The 24,185-nt window shown below is 43.3% G+C and overlaps 3 protein-coding genes across 3 annotated transcripts in view; 1 reads left to right on the top strand and 2 right to left on the bottom strand.

The window, feature by feature from the left end:
• Nucleotides 1-8,439, top strand: part of rusc2 (RUN and SH3 domain containing 2) — a 50,469-nt gene extending 42,030 nt beyond the window's left edge. Inside the window, exons 11-14 of the mRNA XM_063195074.1 lie at nt 1-409; nt 1,163-1,529; nt 5,309-5,527; nt 6,110-8,439. The exon at nt 1-409 is cut by the window's left edge and continues 662 nt beyond it. Coding sequence (XP_063051144.1) covers nt 1-409; nt 1,163-1,529; nt 5,309-5,527; nt 6,110-6,500 — 1,386 coding nt within the window. The 3' untranslated portion in view covers nt 6,501-8,439. The remainder of the gene's footprint in view (nt 410-1,162; nt 1,530-5,308; nt 5,528-6,109) is intronic.
• Nucleotides 8,440-13,342: 4,903 nt separating this feature from the next.
• LOC134445927 (C-C motif chemokine 19-like) lies at nt 13,343-19,021 on the bottom strand. The gene is made up of 4 exons (XM_063195087.1): nt 18,754-19,021; nt 15,159-15,282; nt 14,697-14,808; nt 13,343-14,014 (listed from the first exon to the last, which is right to left on the bottom strand). The coding sequence occupies exons 1-4, from the start codon at nt 18,815-18,817 to the stop codon at nt 13,985-13,987; spliced, it is 330 nt and encodes a 109-aa protein (XP_063051157.1). The 5' UTR covers nt 18,818-19,021; the 3' UTR covers nt 13,343-13,984.
• A 1,205-nt stretch (nt 19,022-20,226) lies between these two features.
• Nucleotides 20,227-22,862, bottom strand: LOC134445929 (C-C motif chemokine 26-like). The gene is made up of 4 exons (XM_063195089.1): nt 22,282-22,862; nt 21,268-21,382; nt 20,799-20,896; nt 20,227-20,493 (listed from the first exon to the last, which is right to left on the bottom strand). The coding sequence occupies exons 1-3, from the start codon at nt 22,343-22,345 to the stop codon at nt 20,803-20,805; spliced, it is 273 nt and encodes a 90-aa protein (XP_063051159.1). The 5' UTR covers nt 22,346-22,862; the 3' UTR covers nt 20,227-20,493; nt 20,799-20,802.
• Between the last annotated feature and the right edge of the window lie 1,323 nt (nt 22,863-24,185).

Below are 24,185 nucleotides of genomic sequence, written 5' to 3'. Positions count from 1 at the left end.
GCAGGTGCAGGGTCCTCAGGGGCCACCGGTGCCACAGATGGATCCGTGTCCGGGTCCAGGCAGCGGAGCAGCAGGCAGGCGGGCTGGTGGTACCAGCTGATGCAGAGCTCCCAGGTCTACATCGACAACTCCACCGAGGGCTCCAAGTTCGTCAAGTTGGACAAGAGGAAGAAGGGCAGCGCCGGAGAGACGAGCCAGGGGCAGGGCCATGGGCAGGGTCAAGGGCAGATTCAGCGCAGGCAGAGCCACCCTCCGCCCAGGGAGGGGGTGGTGGAGGGGGCAGAGGCCACGCAGGGGCTGGAGGAAGGAGGCAGAGCTGGGGACGAGAGAAGACAACAACAGCAGCAACAGCAGCGACCCCCTTACCACCAGAGGAGCCACAGCTGCAGCAGCACCAGCAGTAGCAATGGTAAGCCTGATACCGTTTTAGAGGAGAGGACACTCTTGTCCATCATGCTGAATTGTATTTATACAAACAGCGTTTCAGCCTAAAAACTTGAGAGAGGCCACACTTCCCGAAACATTCAATAAAATTCAGCATGATGGACAAGAGTGTGTGGTGTCCTCCCCTCTAAAGTCATCTACTACCCGCTACCTGTACCTCGAAACCTCTGGTGTGTGTTGTTTTTCCTCCAAAAATAATACCGTAACAAACTGCTGGGCATGTTTCTGGAAGATTGATCATCCCAGAAATTATTGCGATAAACTACTGTATTTTGTTGGAATTTTCTGACACTTGGGATTCAAGATGAGTCAATTTCATCTAATGTTATTATAATGATGAGAGAGCGAGAGAGAAGGAAAAAAACAATCATCCAATATAGTACTCATATAAATATTGCAGCTATAACTATTAGAATCACTCATATGAATATGAGGTACAAAGGAAAAAAATAATCTGGTGTCACACGGATGTCTATTTTTTGTAATTTATTTTTTCAGTGCAGTAAGACCGTACAAGACATCCGTGTGGCACCAGATTCTTTTTCCTTTGTACTTATTATTTAGTCCTGCTCTGGTCGCACCAGATTGTTCATTTAGAAGCGCGGCGTGCGTATCTCCTTTGTTTCACTCATATGAATATTTGCAGCTAGAGTTATTGTGCTCAGTTTTAATCAATTGTCATACAATTAAATATTCAACGTGTTACTTATCACAACAGGCCTAAGCAGCGGTGGCACCATTGGCACCAGCCACCAGCCTCAGTGCCCACCCACGACGGACCCCAAGCGGCCAGCCAAAGCCAAGTCCGCGTGGATGGGCAGCCCACCAGAGTCGGTGCTCACCGAACTGAAGAAGAGTCAGGCAGCAGAGCCAGCGGTGCCGGAGAGTGAAGTCACTGGGACTACTGGGAATACTGGGGCTACTGGGGGTGGTACCCAGGCAGGGGGAGCTGCTGCGGAGGAGAGCCCAGCCCAGGGTGGCATGCGCTGGGGGAGGCTGTTTGGAGCTAGCATGGCCTCCACCACCAAATCCACCACGTTAGAGAGGTCGTCGGAGCAGAAATCCAGCAGGACTCAGAAGAACAGGTGTGTGAGATCCCCACCACTTGGTGGCGTAATGGGTTCTGTGTAGTGCCATTTTAGTGATCTTGACCACTACTATACCCATCTGTGCAGACATAGACCTTCACAAAAAAGACATGCAGGCCCAGGGACCCGGGTTCGATTCTGGCCCAGGGTCATTTTCCGATCATCCCCCATCTCTCTCTTCCACTCGCTTCTTGTCACCATCTCACACTGTCCTATCAAATAAAGGCATACAAGCCCCTAAAATATATTTAAAACAAGAAATGCACTCGGAGAGTGTAGACCTCGCCATGGAAGCTGTTGGATCGTAGAACATTTGGGTCATTTCACGTGAAATCAGACACTTTGGGACCCGACCGACCAGGATTTCAATCATACTTGGTGTGCCTTTTCAGTAGCAAGGTAGCACCCCAGAACTGCATTGGTTTGAATCTGACACTAATATTAAGGGAGAAACAGACTAGGAAAGGTTCACATGTGAGGGTAGGACACTATACATTCAGCCTTGAATATATCAGTCAGTGTTAGTCACAAAAAGATGCCTGTGGTGTTGTTTGAAAGCTCTTTTCTGGCTCTACATATTACACAATCACCTTGGAATACAACTACTCTCAGAATATGAATTATGATACATTGAAAAATTAAAAATTGAATATCTAAAAAAACTATATTTTAAAATGGCCAGTTCCTTGTCCAAACGTAGCCGGCAATGTCATGAGCAGCACCTAAAATGCTGGTGTTCGGTTTGTTATTCATTTCAGAGAGAATTTGACTCACAAATATGGCGTCATACAGACCACTTACTAATAATATGGTAATAACATAGTAGCATCACATGACAAAACAAAAACAAAACAAAAATGGTCAGTGTCCATGGTCCCAGGTTTCAGAAACTAAGGCAGATGTCCATTTATACACACCAAATGATGATATGTGAATGTTTGAACATTCCTTCTCTGTGTACCTGTGCCATCTTCCCTTTACCGTACTTTAAAGAGATAATCAATGGATACACTCTCATTTTGTACTCTACCAGTGTGTTTGAAGCAACAGCTGTGTCTTTTGTAGATAATGTATAAGTACGTCGCGTTGCAGTTACAGGTTCCTCTACCAGAATCACATCCTGATGATCCATGACAAGTCTATCTGGTCTGAAGGGAAAAGTGAAGGATGGAGATGGCCCATGAGGATGCAGGAAGTTCAGTTTCACCTCTCCAGTGCTCGGCATACATTCCTCAGCACATGCTAGCCACCAGTTGCCATCATATACAGCTACAACATACCCTTTGATGCTTGAAAATGTAACACATTCCTTTACTGAGCTCACTCTTTCAACTCTGCCTTCTCTGAATGCTCAAAATGGCCTAACTTCCACTGTGTCCATTGACAATGGGCAGAAGCTGTGTAGTTTTTGAGTACCTGGAATAGTTCTTGCAGATTCAAACCTTTTCAACAGGTTCTCAGCTTCATGATGGTACATCTCTGTTGTGGCAAACTGGGCAATGGATGTTCTTGACATTATCCTTGACAAATTCAAACAGTTGGTATGGCGTTACAATTTAATTGTCAATAGGACGTTGCAGACTTGCTCGTGCAGCAAGCCATTTAACTGTCCCTCCAACGCCATCACATGGACCTTTGCCATGTGATGTGGCAAAAAAGTGCCTCTCAGCAGGTATGTGAAAATCTGCCTTGTGGTGGCACAAATTTGTTGTGTTTTTAAGGTTCTTATATTGTGCAGCACAGCCATCAGAAAAAATATAGGATCTTCTTTGGATGTTCTGTCATTGATGAAGTGTCACTGAGGAACTGAATTAGGAGCTTCTGAAACAGATGTACAGCAATTGTATCATGAATGTTGCAGTCTGAAATAACAACAAAACAGATTTTTTCCCCAGTTTCAACTGATCTTGGTAGTAGCATACAAATGGATGGATTGTGGCCTGCACTGGTTGTTCCAGTGAAATGATTGAATAGCATCTTGAATTACAAAACTATAGTTTTAAAAACGTTCCTGGTTCAAGGGAGTCAGTCAAGGATAATGTCAAGAACATCCATTGCCAGTTTGCCACAACAGAGATGTACCATCATGAAGCTGAGAACCTGTTGAAAAGGTTTGAATCTGCAAGAACTATTCCAGGTACTCAAAAACTACACAGCTTCTGCCCATTGTCAATGGACACAGTGGAAGTTAGGCCATTTTGAGCATTCAGATAAGGCAGAGTTGAAAGAGTGAGCTCAGTAAAGGAATGTGTTACATTTTCAAGCATCAAAGGGTATCTGTAGCTGTATATGATGGCAACTGGTGGCTAGCATGTGCTGAGGAATGTATGCCGAGCACTGGAGAGGTGAAACTGAACTTCCTGCATCCTCATGGGCCATCTCCATTCTTCACGTTTCTCTTCAGACCAGATAGACTTGTCATGGATCATCAGGATGTGCTTCTGGTAGTGGAACCTGTAACTGCAACGGGACGTACTTATACATTATCTACAAAAGACACAGCTGCTGCTTCAAATGCACTGGTAGATTACAAAATGAGAGTGTAGCCATTGATTATCTCTTTAAAGTACGGTAAAGGGAAGATGGCACAGGTACACAGAGAAGGAATGTTCAAACATTCACATATCATCATTTGGTGTGTATAAATGGACATCTGCCTTAGTTTCTGAAACCTGGGACCATGGGAACTGACCAATTTTTGTTTTGTTTTTGTTTTTGTCATGTGATGCTACTATGGTATTACCATATTATTAGCAAGTGGTCTGTATGACGCATATTTGTGAGTCAAATTCTCTCTGAAATGAATAAACAAACCGAACACCAGCATTTTAGGTGCTGCTCATGACATTGCGGCTACGTTTGGACAAGGAACTGGCCATTTTAAAATATAAGTTTTTTAGATATTCAATTTTTAATTTTTCAATGTATCATAATTCATATTCTGAGAGTAGTTGTATTCCAAGGTGATTGTGTAATATGTAGAGCCAGAAAAGAGCTTTCAAACAACACCACAGGCATCTTTTTGTGACTAACACTGACTGATATATTCAAGGCTGAATGTATAGTGTCCTACCCTCACATGTGAACCTTTCCTAGTCTGTTTCTCCCTTAATATTAGTGTCAGATTCAAACCAATGCAGTTCTGTGGTGCTACCTTGCTACTGAAAAGGCACACCAAGTATGATTGAAATCCTGGTCGGTCGGGTCCCAAAGTGTCTGATTTCACGTGAAATGACCCATTTGACAATATTACACCCTATTTTATAGTCTTTCTGTCTTCTTTTTGTGTCAAAATTCGCCCTGTCCCGCAATTGAATTTGCGGTCACTAGGGGCGCCTAGATTTGAAGGCTACCAATCCAACAACTCCACAGAGTTTCATCCAAATCCGTTCATAACTTTTTGAGTTAGCCTGCTGACAAAAACGGACAGACAAACAGACAGACAGACAAAACAACACGACCGAAAGCCTAACCTCCTTGGTAGAGGTGAAAAGAAAAAGATGCATTATTCAGAAGTGAAGGCATAGCACGGTGCCTGAAATTAGGAATGAGGTAGGCTGCATTTAGCATACGGTACCTGTACCAGAAAATAAGCACAATAATATTGCAAAATTTTATTGCAAATGTATTGAGAAATTAATGTTATTATTTATTATCAATATAGTATAAAATACATGTATACTATATTAAGCAAAGAAGTGTTACTTATTCTGTTCTTGTAACCATCTGTTTTGCTTGCCCGTGTTTGAATTTGATGTGTGTGTTTTTTACCTCAGGCTGCCATCGGGCTGGCTAAGTCTGGATCGCTCGGTGCTGGGGCTGGTGGCCCAGACGGTCGGGGCGGTGAGACGGACCGACGCCCCCGCGGATACGTCCTCTACATTTCAGAGTGAAGGTCGCCCCGCAGCGCAGCAGACACAGCTGACACAAGCCCAAGCCCCATCCTCCGCCACCACCACCACCACCACCACCGCTGCTGAACACAAAGCTCCATGGTAACAGACAAAGCAGACTGTTTTCGCTCGGAGACAATCGTCCTTAATTGTTACCTTAATCTTACTCCATGACAGTAAAGCTTGGGGAATGTCAATGCGCCTGCAAACATCTCCTTTTGTCCTTTGTTCTTGTTTGTGTGAATTCTTTCAAGATGATTTTCCTGTCATGTTTATTATTAGCAGTATCTCCTTTCTGAGTTACTGTGTATTTTATTTCTCGTGCTTATTATTTTTAGTCTCGCCTTTTTGCCTTACAGTGTTTTGTCTTTTTAAAATTTCTGCTTATGCTTCTGTCTCATCTCTGTCTCTCTTCCCCTCTTATCTCTTTTCTGTCTTCTGTCTGTCTCTCTCTCTCACTCTCTCTCTCTCTCTCTCTCTCTCTCTCTCTCTCTCTCTCTCTCTCTCTCTCTCTCTCTCTCTCTCTCTCTCTCTCTCTCTCTCTCTGTTTATCTGTCTCTCTTGTTCCCTCTCTCATCGTTGTTTCTGTGTTTCTGTCTCTCTCTCTCTTCTGCTGCCTTCTCTCTTTTGCTGTCTCCATCCTCTGTCTCTCTCCCCCCTCCTCCCCCTCCTCTTCCTCCTCAGTGAGGTGCGTGCCCTGTGCCACCATGAGGCGTCCGAGCCTGGCCACCTGAGCTTCCAGAAGGGTGAGGTGCTGCGGGTGGTGCGGAGGGCCGACCCCGAGTGGCTGCTGTGCTCCCTGGGGCAGACGCAAGGCCTGGTGCCCATCATCTACGTCACCCTCCTCAACGACGACAGCCAGACCCAGAGCCAGATCCAGGGACGAGGGCAGGGGCACAGTCAGAGTGGAAGCCCCATCCAGGGTACCAGCCAGGGGCACAGTCAGAGTGGAAGCCCCAACCAGGGTACCAACCACCAGGGGCAAAGCCAGAGCAGTAGCCCCAACCAGAGAACCAGTCACAACCAGATCCAGAGCGACAGCCAGGGGGGGCATGGCACAGAGATGCCTCACTGAAAGCCTAGGAGCCCCTGGACCCCATGCCAGGGAGTGTGCGCTGTGTGTATGTGGGTGCCCTAGGACAGATGTGGAGTCAAATATAGATGGGACATACTGTATATGCACACACAAACACGTACACATACTGAAAAACACATGTAGACGTGTAGACACGTGTAGACACATAGACAGGAAGGATGTAGGTGGTGGAGGAGGAATTGTTGTTATACATAAGGTATGCATAGGTATACATAAGATCTCTCTTGCTCACACACAGAGACTACACTAACACACACACACACACACACACACACACTCGCACACAGACAGGCATACACAGAACTAAAACCTCTTACACCCCTATAAGTATTATCACACACTACAGTAACGGACCAGTCAAGAAAATAACTCTGGTCCATCTGTGTGTGCTTGTGTATGTATGTGTGTGTGTATGTGTGTGATTACCCTATGTATACGCAGAGGACCTAAGCACACTCCACAGATTACATTGCTGTAACATTGGCATCCTGCTATTGTCATGCTTTGTGTAAAAAACAAAATACATGTTCCGTATGTTCGTAGCTTTCACCGCCTCCCTGGTGTAGCTGTCTGAAGAATCTGAACAGCAGTACAGTAGAATCATCAAGAACCAGGAACTAAAAGCTGAACAAGTGCAGACCATTGAACTTGCATAGCGAAAACACCCCCCCTTCCCCTCCCCCCTCACCACTTGTAAAATACATGGATGTACATGGGTGTATAGATTGTACTGATTTGGAAGAAGGAAAGGCCTTTCATTTTATTTATTATGGACTGGACTGTATACACACGTTGATCGAATGCACAAGTAGAGACTAGACAAAAACACACGTACGTACAAATGTTGATGCATCGTAACATTTTCTGGCCCGTTAGAGTGTTCTGTGCATTGCTCATCACTCAGAGGATATTGCCACGTCACTGGGATCCCCCTCCATGCATGCCAACGCTGGATGACGGGACTGACCTCAGAACAGTTCAACAGTTCTACTGTTGGTGGACGATGGGGGTTGACACTCGGTCTGCTTAAGAGATGTGTGCTTATCAAACGTGCTCCTGTAATTCAAACTGGGACGTGACCTACTGTTGATTGATGGACGATGGTGTTGACACTGGTCTGTTTGAGAGATGTGTGCAATGTCTTGTATAAAAAAGTGATCCTGTGAGGGAATTAGTCCACACAACCACCATGACGAGAACACGCTACTACTACACGTGGGGGGGATATTGCGTTGCCATTTCATTGAGACATACAAACAGGGAAATGACAAGGTAGCATATACGTAAAACACACCTCCTCAGCCTTAAGACAACCCAACCGGACTCTCAAACCCTCCACTACCACTACACTACACTACACTACCACTTCCAACCTCTCTCCACCCTTCATCCGGGACCCTCAGCAACCACACACAATTCTTGGGCAGACTTGAGGAAAGCCATCTCTCACTGGACAGATGCACCAGACGCCCATCCCTATCTACCCTTTACCCCTTCTCTCTATTCCCTTCTCACAGGGTTCAGGTCCGCTCCGCATGTCAGGGTATCTACAGCACATCCTGCTGGTACAGTACATACATCAAGAGCGAAGCTGTATATGAATTATTATTTGAAATATTACCATTATTTATTTATTTATTTGTATGCATGTGACCCAATGCCTAAATCGTTTCCTTTTGACGCGTCCAGTCAGACACACACACCTTTCTAGATTCCTAAAAAGGCAACAGCACTCTGCTGTTCAGGAGTGGAAGTGCGAGAGATTTCTGCAGTTTGATGTATTATAATAGCACTACTATAACAAGGATACATGGCTGGAATAGAGAGGAAAGCAGTATTCATTTTCACTGGATAGAGTATAATAGTTTATCGCTATCGTTTGTGTGTGTGTGCGTGCGTGCGTGCGTGCGTGTGTGTGTGTGTGTGTGTGTGTGTGTGTGTGTGTGTGTGCGTGCGTGCGTGCGTGCGTGTGTGAATGGCCTTAACATGAGACCGCTCATCTGCCTTCTTCTTTAACACTCCCCCTCACATCACGTCATGTATAATGTGCTTCTATGGTCAGTGAATGTCTGGACCTTGCCCAGTCACGCAGGTTTCCTCATTGCCAGCCCAGCTTATGTAAGCACCACCCATCACACTACTGTACTATATGGCTTTTATTCATGGATAATGTAATTGTTCCTTTAATCACTGGTGTAGTAGGCAGTATCATCATGGTGATGTGCATAAGAGTCTACGTATGTACATATCCTGGGCCACGTTGCGACGTTGTACAGCACGAATGTCTGAAAGTTTTACGGTGTGGAGATGAGGTTAGACTGTAGGCTACAGTATGTAAATGCATTTGGTGGTCAAAGTCAGGAATGAACTTCGAGAGATATACGAGATATTTATTGATTTTTATCTGTTTGTTTTAATATTTTTGTTTGCGACCCCCTCTTATGTTGCCACCATCCTCCAAGAATGAACAGAGAAAGATAGAAAGAGAGGGAAGAAAAAAACAAACACAAATTTTTAAGCGGACAGGTGCCAATTGAAAGTATATTTATGCCACATTTACGTGGTGCTTCGTTTTGGCATTTTTCAGATCCACTTTTAGAGTATAAGGTATATAATGTACATTGATTTGACTGCAATGAGTGGCCTTAGATTTGGAATGTGTCTCAATATCTTCTGAAAACAGGAATGACGGTTTTATCACAGGATATAGTTTAGTCATCCTGTAAACAACAAAGCTTGACCAGAGGCTAAGCTAATATAAGTAATATATGTACTAATATATATTATATGTGACTACGTTTAACCACATTGAGTTGACTGTCATTTGGTTTCATTTCACTTTATTTTTTTGCTATGTTGTTGTACAGTTATATTATTTTTATATAATTTTAGTACGAACAAAATTTAATTTTGCTGCTGTAAGTGTGTGTTTTGTCCTCCCATGTTTAAAGTAAGAGCACCTGTACAGACAATGTCAATAATATGTCGTGTCAATAATGTATCACAAAGCATTGATGACATCCCCACTACTGAATATGTATCACATGAAGGCCACCAACTGGGAAAGGGAATTATGGGTAGAAAAAAGTGTCTGCACGGTGTGTAGACATTCTCCGTTGTTGTCCATCTCTTGTCCCTCTCTTTGTCTCTCTTTCTTCTCTCTCTCTCTCTCTCTCTCTCTCTCTCTCTCTCTCTCTCTCTCTCTCTATCTCTCTCTCTCTCTGTCTCTCTCCCTCCCTACCTCCCTTTTTCACCACAGACACATCCCTTTGTCTTCCGAACACGCTTTAGCAGTCCATGGGCATCCTCTAGGCTGACAGTCCGTCACTCAGATCATGTTGCCTAATGTGGTAGTGGTTGTATTCAAGAGGCATAAGAACGAAAGAGAGAGAGGGAGAGGAAAAGAGGAAGAAAAAAAAGAGGGGTGGGATTACGACCTGGGGGGAAATGGAAAGAATGTTAAAAGACTGACTGACTGGGTATTGAAAGTGAATATTTTTTTAAAGTGTAAAGGAAAGAAAGACAGAAAGATGGTGAGATATTACGGCGAGGGTTTTTGGGAAGATGCTTTGGCATCATTTGAATGCCTTTGACAAGGCAGATATGTATAAACAAAAAATCTTCATAGCTTTTGGAGAGGAGCTGATGTAAAGAAAAGCGCGCTAGTGCCTTTTTTCCGAAACAGAGAATATCGTTGCATGTGGACGGACCGTCCTTGTCTGTGTAGGATGGATTTTGTAAAGGACATAGCTAGCTGGTGGATCTCTACCCCTGGGGAAAAAAATATTTGAAAAGACTGACTGACATGATGATTTCCTCCCTCTCTCCTCCTCTCTTTGTTTTGCCTAACTAGGCTGGGGTGCATTTTTCGAAACCATAGTTGCTAACGACGTTAGCTACTTTGTTGTTTGCAATGCAATTTCCCATTGACATCTACCCAAGTTGCTAACCAGCTAATATCTACGCTTTCGAGAAACGCACCCCTGCAGAGGTGTCAAAAACCCGGTCCAGAAAGTCAAACGCCTGCCACAGTTTCCCTCCAACACAGTTCACTCAGCTTACGATCACCTTAATCAAAGCTGGTTGGATGAAATTTGTGTCAGGGATTTTTTTCTCGTTTCTGAACCCGGGCCTTGCCACCGCTGTTACTGTAGGTTGTAATTCCTGCTCCTGCTTGTAAATATACCTGTACCTCACGTGGCACCTCTGTTCTTTCCCCCCAACCCAACTCAACCCAATCATGCTCTATGATGATGTCTGATGGCATTGCCTACATTCTATGGATATTAATAACAAAGTGCTCATGTGGACACAGCTCTGGTGTGTGTGTGGTCTTTATTTCTTCCTCAGAACTGCACACACTTCACACTATCACACTTACACTCTGGTGTGTACATGTCTGTCTGTGTGTGTGCGTGTGTGTGTGTGTGTGTGTGTGTGTGTGTGTGTGTGTGTGTGTGTGTGTGTGTGTGTGTGTGTGTGTGTGTGTGTGTGTGTGTGTGGTCTTTGGTTCTTCTTATAATTCTTCCTTTGTATCATCATTGGGTGATATGGCACACAAAATGTTAACTGCAGACATTGCTACATGGGGATTGGGGTTTTACAAACTTAGCAAGGTGACTAAGAGTATTCTCTATAGAATTACAATGATATCAGTAATAAATGTAATAGTTACTTGTAAGGTAGTGTACAAGTTGTACGTTTTCGCATGGAATCCAATAAAATGTTGTACTGAAATGATCAGCCTCTAGAGGGAGTTGTAGTTAAACCTATGAAGCATCACCCTCTCTTCCTTGGTGGTGATGGCAAAGATTTTCTTAGTTCTCTCCCAATAGACCGTCTCTGGTGATACCAGCATATACTAGCATTGGGAATGACCTCAACTATTGGCCTAGTTAATATGAAGTTCAATCATTAAACCATATTCAACAAAAATTGTCATTAACGCAGCTAACTGTTGTTTGATATTACAATCGATTCTACGAAATGACAGGGCAAAGGTTTGTCATACTCACTTCAAAATACGAGTCTAGACCCAAAGGACGACATGTATCAGAAGCTTATTATTATTATTATTATGTACTGAGCAACCGTAAAAATACCCTTGGTAGACTTTCTGTCCATACTGTATATATATATCCCTCCCTCTTTCTCTCTCTCTCTCTCTCTGCCACTCTCTCGCGCGCATTCTCTCCTTCCTTTCTTTCTTTCTTTTCGCTCTCTTCATCTGGCTGTTCATACAAGGGGGTCATTGGTGTCCTCGGCTTTTCCCACACCTACTCCAGGTTCCCAGAGGTCATCCTCACCCACAGAGAGAGAGAGACGGAGACAGGGACAGAGAGAGTGCAAATCCAGAGGAGAAGAAACACACACACACACCCCTGTTGTCATCCCTCTCTTCAGTCTCCAAACACAACTGGCCTCTTGTGTCCTCCTGACACCCGGGATATGGAAGGTAATGTTCACATCCACATTATAAGACACCAGGGAATCAGCAAAGCTCTACAGCATGTCAAACTTTGGCCTGCTCTAGCCTGCCTGGTCATCCTTTCATGATAATGATCATTATAGTGGTAATGATATAGTATCCTTATCCGGAGGGCCGTTTAGGAAGGAAAGTGTGTGTCTTTGTTTCTTCCTCGGAACTACACACTTTATTTCCTCCTCAGAACTGCACACTATGACACTTACGCTCTGGGGTGTGTGTGTGCGTGTGTGTGTGAAAGAGAGAGAGACAGAGAGAGCATGTTTGCATGTGTGAGTATCCAAATTATTATTATTTGGCACTTGGCAGACTCCCAGGTGCCATTGGTGTCATTATCAACACTAGGTTAAGGGCCAATGGACGGCAGGGTCAGGTCCTCTCCTGCAGCGGAGTTGTAGTAGCGGCGGGGGATTTCTGACACTGCCTTATCTCCATTTCTATCATCATTTACAGTACACATATCAGCAGGGACAGTTTCCAGTTCCTCACTCTCACTTTTGGTTTGACTGATACAACAACATGGGACGGGCTTTTTTCACTCTGTGTGTGTGTGTGTGTGTGTGTTTGTGTGCGTGCGTGGTGCGTGCGTGCGTGCGTGCATGCATCTGGCTGACTTCTTCATTCTGTCCCAGTAGATACTGTACAGCCAACCAGCATGCACGCGGGACATGATGAGAATCATATAATTCATTTTTTTATGTATTTGGGGACTTTCCAGAAGCATCTTCTTGGAAGGCCAGAAATCAGGTCTAACCAGCTGTCTTACTGCCTTTCCCAGATATCTCTAAAGTGCACCCCTTGATCTAGTGTCCGGAACACTTACATGCAGAACAGTGTGCCAACTCCAACCAACCTGACACAGCCTAAACATTTCCTAATTGATGGGAAAATTGTTTTCCCTTTGTTGTGTAATGGTTTATAGGAAAGTGAAAGTTAAGTTGAAGGCTCATATTTGCATGCATTTGTGTGTGGGCAGGGGGATGGGAGCGGCAGACACAGAGTGTGTGTGTGCGTGTGTGTGGGGGGGGGGGGGGTTGGGGGGATGAGAAACAGAAAGTTGTCTTGTGCAGTACCATATGCCTGTGGGAATTGGGGTTGGAAATGCAGTATATTATTTCACAAGATGTGAGGAACTCTTTTTGTGTGGACTTTTATTGCTTGTTCTTGTGATATCAGGGGGCTAACTTGTACTGTAAAATAATTTGTTTTGATAGAGGGAGCCAAACACTATGATGCAAGGTGACTTAAACAGTCTGAATAGTTCAACCAAATCACACTGTGAATGTGAAACTCTTCCCCTCTCACTTAGGAGCAAAGAAACACAAAGCCAATTCCATTGTCTTTCTCATCTTTTTTTATTTTGACAAAACGTGACAACATTTGGATAATGTCTTGACACCAACATGCTACCATCATTCCAATGCCAATGCTGACATCAAAATGTGGGAACACCAGTCTATTCCTTATTTTTGTTTATATTAGTCTATAGGCTATAGTAAAAAAAAGAAAAAGAAAAGAAAGAGAAAACGGCATAAAAAAAATATATGTATTCCTATATCTCAAATTTAACACAAGGGTCAGTTTCATTTTAAAACAATTGTCCAATCACCTTAAACCTCTATTTAAGAATGCTATATATATGCCTAATCACAGAAAACCTTCACCCACTAAGACATGTCCCCTGTACTAAATTAGCTGTTAACAGAGTGGCAATGACCAAGTCGTAATGTATTACTAAAGGCCTTTTGGGCTGTCATAGCTGTGTAGTACTATGGAAGTTACGTTTTTTCAGTCACTATTACAGCGGCCCACTGGCGGAACGGTGTGCATTACAAATGGATGTGAAAGAAAAGAAAGATTTTCAGAGCACACAGATAAAGATCCCAAATGCTACGTGTTAACTTCCTAAACGTCTCCTAAGCCTCCTGTTGTCAGCTAGCTGCCATATTGTTGGTGATAGAAGAGTTGGTGATATAACTCATCTTCTCCACTTAGCGCATTCCTCTCCCTGCAAAAAAAAACACAAGGAAAAAAGACATGTTTTTAACCTACAATCACAGTAGTTGTATGCACCAGGGACAATTCATGTCCCCTGTGGAATCGCCACAGTATAAAAATGTCACAGTTTCTTGAAGCTTCAGTTGCCACTTCAGTTGACACCCCCCACCACACGCACACACACACACACACACACACACACACACACACACACACACACACACACACACACACACACACACACACACACACACACACACCACCACCACCATTGTCTTAGCCTAGAATGGATTTTTTTGCCAATATTAGCGGACATGGAAAATTTAGCAATATTAATGGACAAAAAAATTGCTTAGCCAATTGTTATGCCTTTATTTCTGACAGGACAGTAGAAAGGGAACAAGTAGGAGAGAGCTATCAGGAAGGACCGGGAAACGCCCTTGAGCTATAGGCTCGGACTCTGGTCCCCGCCCGGTTATATGATACAGCTCCTTAGCCACATGGGCCACGGTGCCCCTTTTTCATTTTGTACAGTGCATGGGGTGCGTTTCTCGAAAGCGTAGTAGTTAGCCAGTTAGCAACTTCAGTAGTTGGCAATGGGAAATTGCATTGTAAACAACAAAGTTGCTAACATAGTTCGCAACTGCGCTTTCGAGAAATGCATCCCAGGTGCGTAATAAGTAGGCCTATACCTGGAAGTTGCTCTCCTCGCACCACTTCTTCTGATCCAGCTTTTTCATCCTGTCCTTCACCCAATGCAGATCAGGCGGAGAGCAGAGCTGACGGTCTTTCACTGTGGTGAAGCTGTGGACATGCATCAGGAAAATAAGTAACGAGGGGGTGAGTCTGTGTGTGTGTGTGTGTGTGTGTGTGTGTGTGTGTGTGTGTGTGTGTGTGTGTGTGTGTGTGTGTGTGTGTGTGTGTGTGTGTGTGTGTGTGTGTGTGTGTGTGCGCGTGCGCGTCCGTGTGCTTGTGTGTGCATGCATGTGTGTGTGCATGTATGTGTTCATGCATGTGTGAACATACATGCATGTGTGTGTGCACTGCACATAGGCCTATGTGTTCATGCAGGTGTGTATGGAAGTAACTGCAATATGGGCATATATGTTTTTCCATGTACGTGTAGCAAGGTGTGAATCAAAAGAGACACTCACACCACTGCATGGATGCGGCACCCATCTGCCTTGTCCTGGACGCGGTAGCTGGCCAGCAGGCTCATGGGGATCTTCTTTGGCTTGACCTTCAGACAGCAGTCCAGAGCCTGCTCACCGCCATGAACTGCAGGGGGGGGAAACATAGCGGTGGGTGTCCAGAGTTATATAAAGCAGAAGTATAAGTGAAGACGAGCTTCATCACAAAATGACGTATATCCATTTTGGAACATTTTGGGAAATTGACATTTTTGTATTGGGTATTGTATTGCATTGCATTGCAAAATACATTTTATATAGGCTTAAAATTTGGAAAATATTTGATTGACAAGAATTCACACATAGATGATAGGACTTCTGAACAGTCCGTTTCCAATAGTAAAATGCAAATGGTGCAAATGGTGGATACCTCATTTTGCAACGGAACTCAAGTGCTCTACAGATGTAATTTCAACACGGGTGGCATGATACATACGACACAAAAGGACTTAATTGTCAGTTTTCACTGATATTCAGTTTGCATCCTTGAACAAGACTAATTGAAGACAGGACATACGCAGAACATCACAAGACCATGCATGTTGAGCAGAAGCACCACAGCAGCATAGGCATGCACATGCTAAAGCCCCTGCCCCTTTGCCCTACTGGACAAAACATGCCCCTTTTGTTTTTTGGGACATTTTTGTCAATGCCCCGATGTAATATCCCAGAACGTTATCTGTTCCACATGCCCCCAACGCCAATGAAGAAGAAGAAGAAGAAAAAGAAGATGATTATGAGGAGAAGGAGAAGGAGGAGATGGGTGATGATGATGATGATGATGATGATGATGGTGATGGTGATGATGATGATGATGGTGATGGTGATGATGATGATGAAACCATCATTTGAAGTGCACTACTGCAAACTGTGGTAAATCGAAGTACTACACACTATTCTCCTGAAGTCGCCCAGCAGGATAAGTTGCTTTTAAGGGGATTTCCAGAGATGGTCACGCTCAGTTAAACGCCTCTTCAACCGAATCTCATTCAGCTATTGACTGAGTGAGTATAACCACAACCCAGGGAAAGGGCTCTCAACAGGTGTCTGTTAGCGTGGGTTGTGTTGCCTTTGATTCACAACAGCCAATGCCAGTGGGAGGGCAACCGCCCGAGGCCATGGAATACAATAGTGTCTCCTCTTCATGTGAGGTTGGCAATATTGTAGCAACATTTGGGGCAAAATTTCATGATATTAACTGTAACGACTGTCTTAGTGTTTGCTTATATACACTCTTACGCACCCACGCACGCACGCACGCACACACGCACGCACGCACGCACACACACACACACACACACACACACACAGACACACACACACACACACACGAACACACACACACACACGCACGCACACACACACACACACACACACACACACACACACACACACACACACACACACACACACACAACCTGACTGATTTGTTTTGCTCTTGGCTTGTCTCGGCCCACATGTGAATGGAATATAAAGTCGACCTTTGGAGGCTACTGCATTCACAGGCTCTCTACAGGACACTTAAAGGGACACTGTGTGAGATTTTTAGTTGTTTATTTCCAGAATTCATGCTGCCCATTCACTAATGTTACCTTTTTCATGAATACTTACCACCACCATCAAATTCAAAGTATTCATTATGACTGGAACAATTGCACTTTTCATACATGAAAAGGGGGATCTTCTCCATGGTCCGCCATTTTGAATTTCCAGAAATAGCCATTTTTAGCTGCAAAAATGACTGTACTTGGACCATAGTAGAAAATATGTGTTTATTACTTAGTAAACTTTCATGTTAAGATCAAATTTGGCAATAGGCAGCCCAGTTTCAATGAGCAGCATAGTTGCAGTACCTTTTTTGACCATTTCCTGCACAGTGTCCCTTTAAGGACTCAATGAAATTCTCTACTCCTCCTTTTCAGCATGTCTCAAAACAAAATTTTGCCAAAACTCACAAAAACAGATGTATGTGACGCGCATTTACAGAGAAGGAAAAAGGACGAACAGGGAGTTGGAAGGGGAAGGAATGAAATGGACCGACAGTAGTGTGAAACTTTGTTTTACACGCAGAGCACATTAATAATAATTAACCGCTAAATAAATAATTAACCGCTTCAGTTTTGCATTCTTGTCTCTGTCGCTAGCTCTCTCTTTCCCTGTGTGTGTGTGTGTGTGTGTGTGTGTGTGTGTGTGTGTGTGTGTGTGTGTGTGTGTGTGTGTGTGTGTGTGTGTGTGTGTGTGTGTGTGTGTGTGTGTGTGTGTGTGTGTGTGAGAGTGAGTGTGTGTGTGTGAGAGTGAGAGTGAGTGTGCTTGTGTGTGTCTGAAAGAAAGTGAGACAGACAGACTGACAGACAGACAGACAGACAGGCAGCCAGACAGACAGACAGACAGACAGACAGACAGACAGAGAGGGTAGAGAAGCCAGTTGTTGTTGTCCCCAGCTGACTGCTATGGCCTGTGTGGAAGTCCCTTGTGGGAATTTCCTCTCTCGGGGGCGAAGGTTACTCCCTCTGACCCGCCCACATCTCTGCTGCAATGAATTAACACCTTACAGTCTACTACAACACCTCTTAAGTCAGCATAATACACTCTACAAAGTCAAAAAATGCTGTCAATTTGATGCTTGGAGAGTTGATTTAACACAGAAATGGGGAACCTTTTTCATTCGAGGGGTCATTTCAAATTCCTCAAAGGGCCGTAAAGTTCTCCAAGGGCCGTGAATGCAAACCAGGATTTCCCCCTGCATTTATGGCATATATTGAAGGCAGACACCTTTATAACAGACCCGCCTTCTCTAGGCCTCCTGAATATAACTTAGTTGTATTGCAAATTTCATTTCTAGGAATTCTTCACAAAATGTGTCATATTTCATTTAAAAATGCATAACATTAAAATTATATCGGGGCCGGATAAAATGGCCTCAAGGGCTGTAAACAGCCCTCAAGACATAGGCTCCCCACCCCTGATTTAACACCTTCTAGATTGTATTTGGTCCCACACTATAACACTGCATGTTATTGTTTGGGTTATATTTCCACCATCCGCATGAGGGTGACTTGTATGATCTCTCTTGTAATTCTCTATATAGCTCACATTGTGTGAGTGCTGTAATGAATAATTACAATAATACATAAATGCAAGGTTATTCATGTACGTATAGTGCATTTCATACACAGAAGCAGCTCAATGTACTTAAAAAAGCATACATGATGTACGTTTTTGGGTGCTGTTTGATCAAATGAAATACAGTAGTGACATTAGATGCTCCCTAAAATATCTATGCAGCAAGACTTTAAGACAAGATTTATTTTGGGAAACATCTCACACTTAACAGTGTATTGGCTTAAAATGCTACACAGCAGTTGATAAAAAGATAAGTGATGTATTGTACACCTTGAACAATGCATTACACAGGTCTGCCTATGTGACACCTACTGATGTCAGTATCTGTAAATTCCTTCCTTCGGATATCACTGAATTAATAGCTCTTCAGCATCACACGCTACAGATCATCTCCATGACAACTCCATCACAACATTTCTGTTCTTCTTTGACTTACCAACATAGCAGAGGCACAGGAGGAGAAGGGCAGCACAGCACAGAAGCTTCACACCCGTAGCCATCACTGAGGAGTAGAGAAACAGCAAGAAGACGCTCCAGAGGTTTCCTCCAAGCAAGGACCAAGATGTTCTCAGCAGGTGAAGATGTTTCCAAAAAGAGCAGAGTCTGTCTCCTGCCTCTCTCTTGTCTCCTCACTGGTCCTTGCAGACACTGCAGCCTTTCTGGTCCATGTTGCAGGACTTATAGTAACTGCCTCAGTTTCATTTTGAGACATGCACACAAACACAGACAGACATATATACACACACACACACACACACGGTCCCTCCCCTCTCTCTGCAGTGGCCGTCGAGTTCAGGGCAGCTGGTGTGCTCGCATTCAGGATGAGAGAGAAAGAGAGAGAGAGATGGGAGGTAGAGAGAGAGAGATGGGAGGTAGGGAGAAAGGGAGAGATGGCCAGCTGGAGTGACAGACAGACAGAGATACAGGGGGAAGTAGCAGATGTTTACTGATAATCAGGATGAGTCTAATACGAAAGTGGAAGCATGAATCTGTGTGTCACACCGATATAATACTGATGAGTTACAGAGTAGGGAAGCCAGTGAAGTTTAATGGCAAGAATCTGGCCAAGAAATGTCCCTGTTACATGACGCGAACGCTTGCATGCGTGTCTGCGTTTGTGCATGCATGGACAAGCAAATAATGTGAACCCTCATGTATATCTGTGTGTGTTTATGACTGTATGATTGTTTATCTCTGTGTGAGAGGCCACAAAGGAATAAGCGGTCCATTGCACCTCTGGCACTGCCAATATCCTCCTCAGCACAAGTCATCAATTCCAGAATAAATGGCACCTTGACAATACTGTTGCCATGCATACTACATCCCATAATGCCAATGATGCCCAGCCCAAGGTCTTTATTGAAGTTTCCTTTTTCCTGATATGTCTTTGATGTTTTTCAGAGTTTGTGATGAAGCCCTTTACGGTTTACCACAAATTGGCTATTTGCCAGAAAGCAGAACAAAGAAAGTTCCCTATTCCTCTTATGTGTTTACTGTCCAGGTTCAAGCTAAGGTTTTCTCATTTAGGTGCCATTCTCTGCCTTTTTCCCAGAACATGTGAGGAAGTGTGTCCTTCCAGATATTACAATGTGTTTACAGTATAGGCAATATTATTCATCAAGAGTTTTATTCAGGCATTGGTTTGTCACTATTCTTATTCATTTTGAGATAATCCACAGGACAACTATGTTAAAGCAAATGCAATTTTTATTGTAAAAAAAAAACAGGATCACTTAAAAAGCTACAAAAAAAATAGAAAAAAAATCAACAGAGCACACTTGTAAAATACAATTGAAGAAACACAAAATACATCATTTGATCCCTGAGAAAACATGCATTGTTTCACAAATGATTTATTGTTTTCTCTTCCCCAGAAACCTGAATAAATAAACACAATAATTAACAAAATATGAACAATAAAACATCCTGAAAAGACACTGAAGAATGAAGAAGAAAAATGAAAAAGAGGTCATCGTCACAAGGTCACAAGGGAATCATAGTGTGAAACAAATTAATTTTACATTTACAAGAGTGTGCAAGTTTGAGTCTTCCTTGACATTGTGAACAGTAATGCCATGATGAACGTGCTGGGTTTCCCCTGTGTTTAACACAGTATCACCTGAGTGCTTCCTGTTTCTCCCTGCCACGTCGTCGCCCAAAAGGAAACACACTGAACCTGTGGGCCACATAAAGAGGAAGTGATGACATCAGTGTGGGTATGATTGATGGGTAAAGGGGGGCAGATGAGACATAGTTCTGATGAAAAACCATGAAAATGGAAAACATGAAATCACACAATGTCAACAAGTGTATAGTGGTGGTACAACAAATGAAAGGTTAGGGGAGATTGCACAGCAAATCTGTGAGATCGTCTCTGTGTGTGTTACATGACATTGAGTTACACACATGTAACCTTGTATGGGGGTCAGTTTAATCACCAGCACCAACAACATTCTAAACTAAAATCTGGTATTATTTTACCTTTTTATTGTTTATCCAGCAGAGCAATCAGCTTGCGCACCCATTCGCTGTCCTCAGGTAGTGGGGCGCAGACATGTTTCCCCTTCCTGGTGGTAAATCTGTACAAGAGTTGCGACACTTAAATACACTAGTACAAAAAATGACATTACATGACACTTATTTTTTTATCCAATACTGTAGTGGCTTACAAAAGAGGGAATTAAAAATCACTGGTGAATAATTCACTAAGAGCCTATATCCAGTTGTAATGTTACATTATGTAGTATTAAAGAGTGGGTCTTTTTCTTGCCTCTCAGTTTTGGCTGTTTCCTTAGATACAATAACGAATGTTTTTAAACATTTTAATTCTCCCAATGAATGTTCTACGAAGTCTCATCATGCACACTGTCATGCCAGTGGAACATTGTACCACTGAAAAAAACACGTGGGCCTTGTCTTAAGATTTGAAAATACTGAAAGTGAGACTTACACAGTGGCCTTGAGGTTGCATCCTGGGTCGGACAGCTTATACGAGGCCGCCAGCCTTCGGGGTAGGGGCAGTGGATTGATGGACAAGCAACAGTCTCGTGCAATGTCCCCAGTTCCTACAAGGACACAACATGGAAAAGTGTTGTTGATAAATGACATAGCCTTCAAAGAAAATATGTAATTATAAACAGTTAAAAATGTAAAATATGAAAACAAACAAGGCAGCTTATGGACAACAGTTTCATGTTTCCTGTGGTGCTGGGCATGCATGTCGTCACTGGTAACACACACTACATGCCGAGTAGTGACCTCTGATCAAACTGTACTGTTTGACTAGCTTCCATGGCAGAGAACAGCACAAATCAAACAAAAGCTCTCGCTTTCTCTTTTGTGTTATCTGTTTGCAAACATGCTGGCCTATATAAAGAGCTCTGGCACTATGGGACACAGATTTCCTGGAAATGTCCTAACTTAGAGTAGAGCAGAGCGGAGAAAGTTCCCAGTGTCTGGACTAGAGCCACAGAATCCTTGAACTCTGCACTCTTAGCTTTTGTCCAAAATAAATCACCTTCTAAAGCGCCTCCCCCGGCCTGCATCCCCTCAACCCATTCAGACACAGTATTAAAAAAATGCTGTTACCAGAATGGCAATGACCAAGTCATAGTGCATTACTAAAGGCCAAGCGTTATGTTATACATGTAGTAGCGTATTAGCCTACTAGTTAACTTTTCAATTTCAATGCATTATGGGGCTACGGATATGCCAACAATCAGTTGCTATTGGTCATTCTCAAGACATTTAGCAGGGGTGTCATTATTTTTGGTCAAAAATAGGACTACTGTTTAAGGATCCTGTCTCACCATTAGTGTTGTTGTTCATAACATTGCATATACCCCCACGTGGCCCTTGCAAAATGAAATGCAAAAAAAAGAAAAAAAAGAATTGCAAAGGTGTTTAATAAAGGAGCTATTTCAAAGATATAACTTGTAAAGTCATGCCTTTGTCTTCATCTTACCTGCAGTGACGGTGCAGTAGAGGGATGCTGCAATAAGAAGGAGAAGTGCGATGCGAGTCATCATGTTGACTGGATTAAGGTGTGAGGAGGAGGCGTCTGAAGAGGGGATGGAGGGAGATGCAGACGCTCTTCTGAAGATGAAGGAATGAACTGAGATGTTCTTTGGAGAATGAGCGGAAAGATGGTCTTCTTTGGAGGATGGATGCTGGAGATGGTCTTCTTCGGAGGATGGATGAAGATTGCCTTCGTAGGATGTTCTCCTGGATGGTGTTGATTGTCTTCAGAGGATCAATGAATGGATGGAGAAGCTTTCTTCTGGAGCAGTGTTGAAAAGTGAGAGTGTGAGCGATTGCATGATCAGGTGTACCTGTCCGTGTGCTATATAGCAGCAATTGTTTACTTTCACTTTCAGGATGATGCTGCAGTCTTGTCCAGACAAGTCCTTTGTCTAAATCTTCTTCTTCTTCAAAGTCGGCCCACACGTTTTCGCTGCCATTCACTTTAAACTCTCCATTTCTCTCCTAACAATTAAGCCTAGAGGAATCTTCTCACCCGTAAACAAGATGGGAATGATAACTACTTTTCCCCGAAGAAGAGATCTGGAGAGATAGCATGATGATGATACTAAGAGATAGGCTATTGAGTGTTGTAAGCTTCTGGGAAAGGTGCCATATCACTTCATTAGGCTATATCTGGAAATCCCTGATGGTTTTTTTAATTATTTTCAGGCAGTTGATTTGATTGACATTTAACAAAACCACAATTACTGTGCAGAACAATGCATAATGTTGCGCAAGATCAGACACTGTTGTACTGCATCCACACTTGCAACACTTGTAGTGAATTTGTAGATTGAGCAATAACATTGTAGTCAATATATTTCCAATTGTACTCTAAAAAGTGAAATGCCAATATGTTGTAAGCCGAGAATATATAGAATGATTGTTGCCAAATCTTTTTTTTGATCAACTTTTTTATTGCTTTTAGTTTGGGGGGGGGGGGGGGTAGACAGGTGATAGTAGACGGTTACACGTTACATTCATAACAAGCTCTGGTTCATGTGAATAACGGCTAGTCCCTTGAATCCATACAGTCTTTTGAGTCCATCATTTGAGTCCAAATGCCAAGGTTTGGAGGTTGGGAGAGAGGGAGAGCTGCTGAGTCTAGCTCCAGTGACAGAAAGACAACAAGCAAATATGCACTCATATACCGTATGTGTCTGCGTGTATTTATGAGTGTATGATTGTTTATCTGTGTGTGAGAGGCCACAATGGAATACGTGGTTCACTGCACCTCTGGCACTGTCATGATACATTACATTACATTGCACTTAGCTGACGCTTTCATTTTATTCAAAGCGACTTACAACTATTATTTTTCAGGGTATTGGTTACAGTCCCTGGATCAATGTGGGGTTAGGTGCCTTGCTCAAGGGCACTTCAGCCATGGATGGAGATGTAGGGAGAGGTCAGGGGGGATTCGAACCAGCAACCCCTAGATTGAAAGACCAACTCTCTAACCACTAGGCCACGGCTGCCCCTGAATACAATTGCCAGATTCAATATCCTCTTTAGCAGAAGTCATCAATTCCTCTCCATCATCATTTCACACTTCTCCCATCCGGACGGAGGTACAGAACCCTCAGGTGGGGACAAGCACGTTTTAACAAAAGCTGTACTCCATCTGTCATCACAGCACTGAACAACAACCTACCACAATAACCTGGTATGGTCCCCCCCTGGATATAGTATGTGATTGTTGGTATGGCTGTATGTTTTTTTGTGTGAGTAAGTGTTTATGTTGTCTAAAGTTAGTATCTGTATTGAAGTATGCATGTATGAGTGGGTGTGTGTGTGTGTATGTTGAGAGTAGGCTTGTGTGTTTTATTGACAGTATTTGTGCAT

This window comes from Engraulis encrasicolus, chromosome 3 (genome assembly GCF_034702125.1).
Source record: "Engraulis encrasicolus isolate BLACKSEA-1 chromosome 3, IST_EnEncr_1.0, whole genome shotgun sequence".
NCBI lineage: Eukaryota > Metazoa > Chordata > Actinopteri > Clupeiformes > Engraulidae > Engraulis > Engraulis encrasicolus.
This window is presented reverse-complemented; position numbering and strand designations above follow the sequence as displayed.

What these genes read in the sequence shown, in the direction of transcription:
- LOC134445927 (XM_063195087.1), bottom strand. Translation starts at nt 18,817, where the DNA reads ATGGCTACGGGTGTGAAGCTTCTGTGCTGTGCTGCCCTTCTCCTCCTG. An exon ending in CCTGTGCCTCTGCTATGTTG is followed by an intron (nt 15,283 to 18,753) that starts GTAAGTCAAAGA and finishes CCCCCCCTGCAG; the next exon opens with TTCATGGCGGTGAGCAGGCT. An exon ending in TGCCGCATCCATGCAGTGGT is followed by an intron (nt 14,809 to 15,158) that starts GTGAGTGTCTCT and finishes GCATGTCCACAG; the next exon opens with CTTCACCACAGTGAAAGACC.
- LOC134445929 (XM_063195089.1), bottom strand. Translation starts at nt 22,345, where the DNA reads ATGATGACTCGCATCGCACTTCTCCTTCTTATTGCAGCATCCCTCTAC. An exon ending in CTACTGCACCGTCACTGCAG is followed by an intron (nt 21,383 to 22,281) that starts GTAAGATGAAGA and finishes GTGTCCTTGTAG; the next exon opens with GAACTGGGGACATTGCACGA. An exon ending in TGCAACCTCAAGGCCACTGT is followed by an intron (nt 20,897 to 21,267) that starts GTAAGTCTCACT and finishes ACTCTTGTACAG; the next exon opens with ATTTACCACCAGGAAGGGGA.